At 40.7% G+C, this 11,207-nt stretch overlaps 1 protein-coding gene across 1 annotated transcript in view; it reads right to left on the bottom strand.

The window, feature by feature from the left end:
* Positions 1–6,953: 6,953 nt before the first annotated feature.
* NALCN (sodium leak channel, non-selective) overlaps positions 6,954–11,207 on the bottom strand; it is a 233,975-nt gene continuing 229,721 nt past the window's right edge. The window contains exons 43-44 of the mRNA XM_035318632.1: positions 10,782–10,899; positions 6,954–9,246 (exon numbers count right to left, since the gene is read on the bottom strand). Of these exons, the coding sequence (XP_035174523.1) occupies positions 9,053–9,246; positions 10,782–10,899 (312 nt within the window). The 3' untranslated portion in view covers positions 6,954–9,052. The remainder of the gene's footprint in view (positions 9,247–10,781; positions 10,900–11,207) is intronic.

Raw genomic sequence — 11,207 nt, 5'->3', positions numbered from 1 at the left:
TGTACACAGGAAAGAAAATCTCTCTCTTGCATCCTGTCTTAGCACACAGAAGCCGAGCAGTGCAAGAGATGTTTAACCATGAAGCTAAATGCCATATGCAGTCACAATAGTGAATGGTAACCATGCCCTTGCTGCAAGACAGCAGCAGTGCGCTGTGTGCTCACAGGCTGTGTGCCAGTTCCTGAACATCACTTTGCAGATGTGATTGTGCATTGTGCAGTGGTGAAATTTTTTAACTAATTCATGTGCAGTTCGAGTCAGTTAATCCCATGCTGAGACGGCTTACCTGGCAAATATTTCGACATGGCATAAAATCCTGTGGTTTGTGTTAGATGAATCCTTGAGGTAGAAGCCCCAAATAGCATAATTAGTAATGTCAAGCAAAGATGTGGGCACATAACCAAATGTGGGTGAACCACAGCTGATCAAATCAGTGCACAGAGCTAAGTATGCATGTGTGTAGCCAGCCTGAAACTGTGAAATAAATCACATTAGCTTCCAGGGCCCATTAAGGAGAGGCACCACAGGATCATTGCAGCCATAGGGAAACTTCACGCTGGCTTCAATGGACATTGCATATAACCCTGTGCTTTTTCATTCCCTTTCCCTCTTGATGTAAAAATTGTTATGAAAAAATAACGCCATTCTCTGCTTTTCACGTTAAAGCACAGAAAGAAAGCAGTGCTTCAAAATGTTTCCCCAAATGATTAACTATTAGTCAACAAATGTCATCTGTAATGGTATTTCTCATCTAACCTGTCTGGGGTTGGGCAAGGTTTTGGTACTGGGGGGCTGCAGGGGTGGCCTCTATAAGTAGAGCCCAGCAGCTGCCTCATGCCAGATCAGAGCCAGCTCCAGACAGCTCCAAAAGAGACCCACTGCTGGCCAGAGCTGAGCCAGTGATGTTGGTTGTGCCTCTGGGAGAGCAGATTTTAGAAAAGGAAAAAACTGCTGGGCAACAGCAGCTGGGAGAGAGGAGTGAGAAAATGTGAGAGAAGCAGCCCTGCAGCCCCCCAGGTCAGTGCATCAGGAGGACAGGAGGTGCCCCAGGCAGGCAGCAGCAGTTCCCCTGCAGCCTGTGGAGAGGCCCCTGGTGGAGCAGGCTGTCCCCCTGCAGCCCATGGGTCCCACACGGAGCAGATCTCCACACTGCAGCCTGTGGAGGAGCCCCCGGTGGAGCAGGTGGATGTGGCCTGGAGGAGGCTGCGGCCCATGGAGAGCCCCCGCAGGAGCAGGCCCCGGGCCGGAGCTGCAGCCCGTGGAGAGGAGCCCACGCAGGAGCAGGGGTCTGGGGGGAGCTGCTGCCCGTGGTGGACCCGTGCTGGAGCAGTTTGCTCCTGGGGGATGGACCCTGTGGTATGGAGCCATGTGGGAGCAGTGCTTGGAGAGCTGCTGCCTGTGGGCAGCCCAGGGCAGGAAGTGTCCATGAAGCAGTGGCAGAGACAAAGCGTTAGGGACTGACCGCAGCCCCTGCTCCCCTGCACTGCTCAGGGGGAGGAAGGAGAAGAGGGTGGATGGGGAGAAGGTGCTTTTCATTCACTTTTAGTTTCCCACTGCTGTAGTCTGCTAGTGATAGGCAATAAATTATATTAATCTCCTTATGCTGAGTCTGTTTTGCCCATTACGATAATTGTTGAGTGATCTCCCTGCCCTTAACTCACCCCTTGAGCCCTTTCCATTGTATTTTCTCCCGCTTTCCCTTTGAGGAGGGGGAGTGAGAGAGAGGTTGTGCTGGAGTTCAGCTGCCCAGCTGGGTAAAACCACCACATAACCATAGCTTGTAAATGAACATATGCTTACAGTCAAGGAAAAAAATAAAAAATAAAAAATCCAGACATGGAAATCAGACATCATAAAAAGCAGGTGTCACAGTTCAATTATTGACCGTAATTTGTCTCAAAAAAAAAAAAAAAAAAAAAAGTGCATTTATTTCATGGCATAAGATTTCTGACATCCATAGCTACTTGTTTCTTCAACTTGAGGTGCTAGATTTTGAAAATTATGTCACTTCTGAAATTTCCTTGGAGTTGAAATACGAAGATAAGCTGATAAGCTGCTCTTCAGCTGACATGCAAATATTGCAATCAATGGAGACAGAAAAAATGAAATGCTGTTGCTAATGCAATCTTCTATTACAAATTCTGTGCATATCATATACAGGTGGGAATGCAAACATCATTAAGTTTCCCAAAAAGTCATGCTTCCACAAAAAAATAAAGCAATTTTTTCAGTATGTAGCACAAGGTTAGTGACAGATCCCTTGTTATATAATCATGCTGAAAATTCCTTGGCATTGTGGTATCTAAATGCTGTGCAAAACAATAAGATAAAATAAAACTTTGCCACAGAGATGGTCAGCCTACTGATCTTGAATGTGTGTGTCTGTGTACGCACATGCAGACAGGCAGTGTAAAGCAGCGTTAGCCCTCTAGTGTTCAGAAAACAAAACAAAACAAAACAAAACAAAAAACTTTAAGTTTGTTGTAGTTCTGAGGTACCTTAAAAGACGGCTCAGCTATTGAAAATTGTCAAAATGGTCTATCTTTGGCATTTCTGACTGTCCAGCTCAGGAACATTATAATATTTGATTAGAGCTGTGTCTGACAGAACATCTATTAAAATACAGCTCTGCAGCTGGATTGGCTCAGAAAACCAGTTGTACAGATTGTACTAAGACATTTTCCTACTGAAAAGCACTGACTAACTTCAGAGAAGAAAGACATTATAAAAGCAACCCAAGCCCAAGCTAGCAGCATTTGTACAAACTGATTCTGAACAGCAAAGAGGGAGCTTGGTGTCCCTGACTCCAATGGCATGTGGCACAAGCTGCATGGCCACACTACATGGGGGAGAGCCCTGTCACATCCACAAGATGTAACACTTGGTCCTGAATATCCCCTGGACCATGTTCAGTGCTTATATGGCCCTTGTAAGCAGCCATCACATACTCTTCGCGTGTTTTGTTCAGTTGTCTGGAATAAGGCATGTAGCACTGACCACAGCGTGAAGCTAAGAGGACTTGCTACATGCTCTGTGGCATGGATAGGGGCTTCCAGGGATGCCTGGGAGCACAAAGCTGCTCACGTCCTATCCGAGGGCTGTGCAAGGCAGAGGGAGCAACACACTTACCCAAAATGTCTCCTGGGAGGGTGTTCCCAGAGAGAATTACCCAAACTGCCCAGCAATGTCTTGGAGTAACCGGGCTGGGAGGGCCTGACACAGAGCTGGAGCTGAGCTTAGCCGGAGACCCAAAGAAAGACTTCCTCTAAACAAGAATTTACAGCCATATAATTGAAGATGAGGTTTTAAAACCAGTTAAGATAGCTGATACGTAGACCTGTGGGAGCACTCTTGCCAGTAGAATAAAACCAAGGTTATTTGGGTTTTAACAGAGATCAATAGAAAAAAATCTTTAAAGTGAAATAAGTATTTCCACAGGTATTCAAACTGATTTAGTGAAATCAATTTGCAACAACAGGTTAAGTTTAAGCTGGTGCAACTTCCTCACACAGATAAGCCCTAACAGATATATGTTGCATTGAAGTATTCATACGAAGCTGAAATACATTTATAGGCCAAGGTCGGAGATAAATTCTTGCTGTTGCGGATCCAATTAAGATGAAGGTTTTAATATTTGGCTTTTAAAACTAGGAGTATTTGGTAGGCCTCAGGAATCAAAGCAACCGTGTGAAGGATTAAACTGGCAAAGTTCAGGGCATTGTACTTAATGGTGGGAGAAGAGGTGGAGCTGGTTACAAGAAGCCATGTGTGAGAACTTCTTACAGCAGCTAAAACCATTCACTGGATCATGCCCTCAGGAGCATCTGCAGCACAAGAGTGGATTACAAGCGCACTTAACATCACAGATCTAAAAGTTTTGGCTGAAAAGCTCAGGTGAGCCTCACTGCGCCCATCGCCTGCTCTCGGCTGCCCAGGCACCACAGTGCTGGAGGTTTCCCTTCCATGGTGCAGCAGCCAGCTGGGCCCTGCATCTGCTCAACTTCTGTGGCCAGCGTTTGACAAAATCACTTCCAGCAAATACAGCAAAATGTTTTTATTTATTTGTTTATTTTTGTATGCGACATACTGATAACAAAGGCGGTGATCCTCTTTTTCCTCTGTCACTTTTCCATATGGTGTTATTCTTATGCCAGATACAAAAATTTGTAGGGAAAAGGGAACTTTTTCCGCATGGAAATATCTGAGTGAGGTTTTGTGCATGATAACTATTAATGTGGAAAAGCAGCTTTTGGTGACCAAAATATTAAAAATTTTAAGTCAGAAATAGCAAATAGGTTCCAGTGACATTTTCAGCTAAAAACAAAAATCAAAACTCAAAACCTCTTTATTTTGAAAAATAAATACATCAAGGAAACTGTAAAAGCTTTCTAAATGTATATTAAAAAAAATCTTTATTCTTAGCTTGGCCAGAACAACTGAGAAGCTTGTCTTTAAGTAGAGACACAATTATTATTATTATTATTTTCAAATAGCTGCTAAAACAAACAAATGTGTATGTCTATTTTCTTTTCCTTTCTCCTGTTTACATGTGCAGTAAACTGACCCCCCAGGCAGTATGAATTTATAAATTCTGAGAGATGAAAGTGCATGACCTGCAGAACATGTAGTACTCTGGAATGGGCACTAAGATAAAAAACAAGACTGATTATCCGTATAAACTGGCATCCCATTCAACATTATAATGTAATCATAACGGTGTTGAATTCCCCATTTCTTGGGAGCACATACTGAGAATGCAAAACATGCCACTGCACTGTCTGTCTTACATGCAACTGAGAGAGGCTTGAGAGAGGATGCAGCATCCAGCTTCTCTGCCAATGAATTCAAGGACTATCTTTCTTCTCTTACCTTCAAGGATGAGCATACCCCAAAGTTACATGGAGAATCCCCTCTCGGTGACTTCCAGTAAGCTATCATTTTATGAAATGCAATTTTGTAGGTGCCCAAGTAGTTTGCCCAAATTCCCTGGTGCAGATATGCAAGGCAGGAAAACGCATGAAAACAGTAATGGCACTGAAACACTTATCTGAGAAAGGAACCTGTGGAAGGGGGCTAAAATGCCACCGCCTATACACTTAGCTCGCTGATGGGTTAATAACTCGGTGCTTAGAGGTTCGTCATTGAGAACAATGGGCAACAGCTGCTAATGGGGTCCAACACTAGCACCTTTGGGAGGAAGAGGAAGGTTAATTGAATTCTAGTGAGGCTTCCTTTGTATTGCAGAGCAGTGGAAAAAAGCAGGGCAGCCAGCTTCCCAGCATCAGCAGCATGTTCATCCTTGGTGTGATTAAAATGCCTGCAGTAGAAGGCATGGATTAAGCCTTCTAAAACTAAAGTCAATGAGACTGAGAAAATCATATTGGTAACTCTGACTGACAACTCAGGCCAGAGTTTATTTTCATGTGTGGAAATGCTGTGGGAGGAGAAGAGCAGGCATTCTGGATGGGAGGCTTAGCACAGATCTTGCTTGCTGGGGCTCCAAATGTACTGTTACAACAGTGCGAGCTCTTTTCCTGCTTTGGTTATTCATGGACATCCTTATCTGCACAATAACAAGAGCGGTGGACATGTTGAGAATAACAGAAGAGAACAAAAAAGATTATTCTTACAAAGTCAGTCACTTGCTTTTGGCATCCAAAGCTCTGGCTTCTCAGAAGCTGTGATACTGGTCTTTGAATGCAGACAACACTGAATGCAATGTTATTTTGAAGATATTTAAGCCTGATTGGTCCTGATTAGTTAAAACAATGATGGTATTTTAGCTTGCCAGATAAAGTGCACTTTATGTTTTTAGCTCTTAATTCAGTTGGATATCATCCAGTAGCAAATGGTTTCAAATTATTAATTTATTCGTTCTAAATGTGATTGTCTGAAAAAGGACCTGACTTTGGAACGCTATTAAGATACAAGTCTGCTGCATGTTCTCAGACTTGCCACAGGAACATTTTTCTTTGAGCACTGACAACATGCGCTACACATTTTGCCCCAACCAAGCCACCAAGACTTTTACAACTTGCTTCCTATGGAAGAGAGCTCTCCTTGGGGATGAAAAGGGGTTGAAACACTTTATTCTTTTTATTTTTATGGGATAACACTGGATTTAATTCTATGAGCCAAGAGCGCTGCAGGTAGTGATATTCCCTTGGCAATTTTTTGTTCACCTTTGTCTAGGATCTGTTCTTGTTTGAAGATTTCTTCAGGGCTGTCGGGACTGACTCTAATTTCCTAATGCACTATTATTCCCTCATTGTCTCTCTTCCATTGTTTGTGCATGTTGTTTTGAAGTCTGCTTCCTCACCTTCATGTGCAAATGTGCAGTGGTTGCTCTGTGGTACCATCTATGCCACTAGTTATGCCAGGGGTACCATCCTAAGATGGTTTTCACCCTAATCTAGTCCCCTGGGTGCTCCAGTGCATATTATTTTCATATTTATGTAATTGCATTTCACTTGTTATATTTTTACAAAAGCAAAGTGAGGCAGGCAGCAGGTGAGCACTGCTTTCTTAGAACCAGACTGAAGGTTAAATGAATGGTCCGGGGATCTCCAGTGTTTTGTAAAATGTTTGAAGGCAGTATATAAAACCACCACAACCTCTCCACCACAAACTTACCGTCACGCACTCATACACAAACATGTTCACATCTTGGAGCTAAAACAAACAAACAAAAAACAACAGTTAAACAGAAATAAATAATGAACAATCCTATGTAGTCCCATTTTCTAAATGAGAAACCTTGTGGCAGTACTGTTGAGGTCAGTCACTGTAACTCCGTCTAAAAAAAACAAAACAGAGGCCTTCCAATTACAGGAATTTGAAAGCATTGCTTTAAGTGATCCTCTACAAACCACACACCTCGCCACTATGCAGCATTATCACAGATGAGCTAGATATAGCAAATGCAGTTTGAATGAAAACCAGGGGGAGGAATATTGCTTAAAGCAACTCACTTTTATTGACAGAGTACTGTAAGGCAAGGAAAAAATGTCTGCCAGATTTTTTAAAAAGAAGATTTGCAGCAAGAATGGTTCAGAAAGATCTGCAGTTCAATATATTATTGAAATTTCAAAGATACCATCTTTTATAAATCCAATAGTTATCTTATTGTCATATATACAAAAGCTGAATTTAAGCACAGAATAGAACACAAAATCATGGATTTGTATATGAGGTTTTGTTGATGGTTCATAATCTAGCCAGTAAACAAGAGAATGCACAGATTCTGTTACATATATTTAGAACTGAATAGATTTAAACTTAAATATATCCCAAAGCAAATAAAGAAACCACAAATTACAGATGTGTGCAATATGACATATTTTGGAAAAAAAAAAATTAAACAATGTTCAACCATATACCAAGAACAAAACACTGATAGATGCCAAGAAAACTGCATTTTATGGCCAAAGCTAATTTTGCATTTATGGTGAAGGCATCTGTGAAAACAATTCTGTATTCTGACCACCCTATGTTAATATTTTGGCCAGAACACATCACAAAGCACAGGCTTTTGTCAGCTTTTTATAGGATATATATTTTAAGCGGTGATATACATTAGCTGTGAGCCTCTTTCAAGATCTCACATCAGACCATGTTAGAGCAACCTATCATTTCCATAGGAAACAATGGTAATGGAAGTCCCATCTACGCTAAAAAACCCAGTCAGTGGCCGAGCTATAAAATGTACAATCTCTCATTTCTTCCGTAAAGGAAGGGCAAATTTTAGCCCACATTTCTAGACACCCTAAATTCTGAAACTAACGGACTGTGTGCAATACTGCTCTCCTGTATTGTGTTGCTTTTCTTCTCCACCTCCATGTCTGTATAGCATTGGCCTTTCACTGGAAAAACTTATGAAAGAGACAGCTGCTTTTTCACCAGTGATAATTTAGCACTATTGGTGCTTCATAAAATAAAAGAATGCTAACATGTAAGAATATTAAGTAGCAGGGTAAAAGGGACAAAGATACTTAACCACAGTACTATGTCATGCTTCAGCAGTGCACAGCTATAGCATGAGTAGTATCATGGGTAAGGAAAATTCACTTCTACCCATATGGGCAAAACTGAACCATATTTTGAAAGCCATACAACACTGCTCTTTAAAGAGTACCCCCGACATGCTAATTTCTATTGCACAGACAAGAACAAAGTTATCTTATGGCTACACAAGGAAATGGGACCCAACTAACAGGAGAATAATGACATATATGACCAGCATAATACATATATGTAACCAGCATAATCTGAAAATGTAGCATAAACCGTGTTTTTTTCACATTGAAGTCTTTTGATGGATGATTAAATGCACAGTTTTCATGTCTTTTTTTTTTTTTTTTGCTTTTTTCTATATGAAAACCAAGCTCTTTGCATAATTAACCAAAACCCAAATATATTTACATTTTAAAAGCCAATCCTTCACCTTCTGATTTTAAAATGAGTTATTTTGTATCTTGCATATTTAAAAAAAAGATCCAGAAAAAGCTTAGATTTGTAATTCAGAATCTGCACTTTGTAAAAATACTTCCCTTGAACATGAAGTCAGTGCTGACCTCTTCAGGTCTTGTGTGAATAATAAAATCTTTCTAAAGAAATTTTACTAAATAAGAACTGAAGGAAAACACAAGAAGAAGAAATATATTACCTTTGTATTGTAAAGTGTTGCAATTTTAAAGTACAGTATAGGCTGAAGAAAAACACAGATACGTATATCAAAATGCATTTCTATTATGTACCTGCAGAACATGAATCTTTCAAAGCTCTGTTTCTGCTAAAGGCAATACAGTCTCTCTGGCTTTATTAGTAGTGCTATTGTATACAGGTTTCTTAAAGTACAGTTAATACCTATAGAAGTGAACTCTAACATGTAAGTATATGCTATGTTTCATATGGCAGAAGGATAAGCAAGTGAAAGATTTTATGACACTGATTTTAAATAAATCATACATCACTTACAGTGTGTTCAATTCTAAACATAGAAAATTAGATTGTGTTTGAAGTGGTTGTTGTTGCAATCTTACTTAAATCTTTCTCAGATATCAAGTAGGTCCTCTCCACTTTCATCGCTCTCCACAGTTAATTGCCTTGTCCACCACTTCTTGACTTCTGATCCACAAGATGCAGCATCAGACATGGGATTCATTTTGCATACGACAGATTTCATCGTTGAACGTCCACCAAAGCGAAGGTTGACTGAAGACACGGAATGGCTTATTGGTTTGGGGGCTATGAAATTAAACAGAAGGTTCTGTATTAGAGTAGTTTTCCTTCTTGAACATTTCTGCTTAGAATTCAGGTATACAGAACTAGCTGGACTGGGGTAGCTTTGAAGTGGTTTAGTGCAGAAACAGAAAGACTAATGATTTTTTCAGCTCCAGCTGTTCCCGCTGCTCCCATTCATCTGCTGGTAGAGCAGTTTAACTAAGCAGCACCTGATTTCCTTCTGCAGGGATAGCTGATGCAGTAGATCTCTTCTTACCTGGCTGATTGTAAACGAAATGATTTAGGTAGTACTTACATGAGTTGATGTACTGGAAAAATGGTGAAAGTGTTACCACTTCAACCAGAAAAATGGAGGGAAAAGAGCATTTCTATACCTAGAGAGTGATACTTGACAATGGCCTTGGAGTAGAAACCACTACAAGGTGCTGGCAAGGCTTTTGGAAAGCAGTAAAACACATGGAAGTATATGAAAACCACAATTGATATTAATGATGTTACTCATGGTCTTTGTTGGACTGGGAACAGAGTACTTGCCACATGCCAGACTGTACTGTGCATGGGGGTGCCCCTCATCTGCTGGCCAGCATCGATCAGTCAAGATCAGTCCTAAGAAAGGGGTCCCTGAACTCCTTATTCTTAATTGGAAAACATATGCAGTTGGCTACAGCCCAATGACGCCTCCTTAGCATGTTCCCTATTTTACTCTTCCTCTCTGTTCTGCTCTGTGACACTTAAATGGAAAATGTGGACTGAAAGCTCTCTAGTAACCTGTCCCATTTCTTGGACAAGTACTCTGGTCACTAAAGTAGGGTTAATAGCATTCACTGCACGATCATCTCTTCAGCTTTATACATGGCACCTTATACACACTTTATTTTCTAGTGGGCTGTAGTTACTACAATAACTTGAATATGCTTCCTGTTTCTGAGAAAACAAATGGGAAATTGATCACACACCTGGCCAATTCACAGCTGAACTGAAGATACAAAAATGTATGCTTATGGTGTAAGGTATACAACATACACCTTGCTTAGGGAGGACAAAGTACTCAGATGTTATTCCTGTTGTTAGGAAAAACTTAATTCACTTTCATTGTGCTTTATATGGTAAAAGAGAACTCAAAATGAACGAGAAGCTACCCAGACATATGGGACAGTACAGCCCCCAATCCAAAGATCCCAAGTGAATGTATGAAAAATAATTAATACCAAAAAACAAACAAACAAACAAACAAAAAATAACAACAAAAAACACAACTTCTCTGCACTTTACAGTACTTGGATACATCTTCCAAACTTTCAGAATTGGCAGGAAGGGGAGAGATTGCTGCGATTGCTGTATTTCAGCACAGATGAGGGTAGAAAAAGTCTGATGTGAATGCAAGCTACAGACAGAACTGTGAATTACGAAGCCTTTCCCTTGAAGCTTGCTCCATACTAGTCTCTCTAATACTTAATACTTTTTCATGGTCTTGTTAACATACAGCAGTAAATTGGCACATGGAGACTCTACTGAAATGCTTTTTTTTTTTCACTTACCTGATGGCAAACGCCATTGTCCAAATTTTCTCTGAGGTTTCCCAACATCTGCAGAGTCTTGTCGATAGCCACCTCTGTCAGAAAGCGTTGGGCTAAGGAGCTGCTGCTGGCTACTTGTCTGAACAGAGAAACAAGTACTTCAGTTAAAGTTCCCCATTGCATGGGGATAATCACAAGAAAGCCTATCTAACCTTTCTATTCTACTTCCAAGTTTGTACATGAATCCAAACAAAATGTATTGCAATTTGTTAAGGCAATACAGTTTCTATTCTTTACTGCCCCCAAACTACATAACATGATATGAAAATAAAGACCATTTGGGCTCAATTCTATTATTCAGTTACATTGAAGGGTACAAAATTGTTTGCAGCTTTCTACAGTGGAGTCCTTATGCAGGACCTTCTTCGTTTCCTACCCTAGAAGAGC

This window comes from Oxyura jamaicensis, chromosome 1 (genome assembly GCF_011077185.1).
Source record: "Oxyura jamaicensis isolate SHBP4307 breed ruddy duck chromosome 1, BPBGC_Ojam_1.0, whole genome shotgun sequence".
Classification (NCBI taxonomy): domain Eukaryota; kingdom Metazoa; phylum Chordata; class Aves; order Anseriformes; family Anatidae; genus Oxyura; species Oxyura jamaicensis.
The sequence above is the reverse complement of the archived record's forward strand: the minus strand, read 5'-3'. Positions and strand labels throughout refer to the sequence as shown.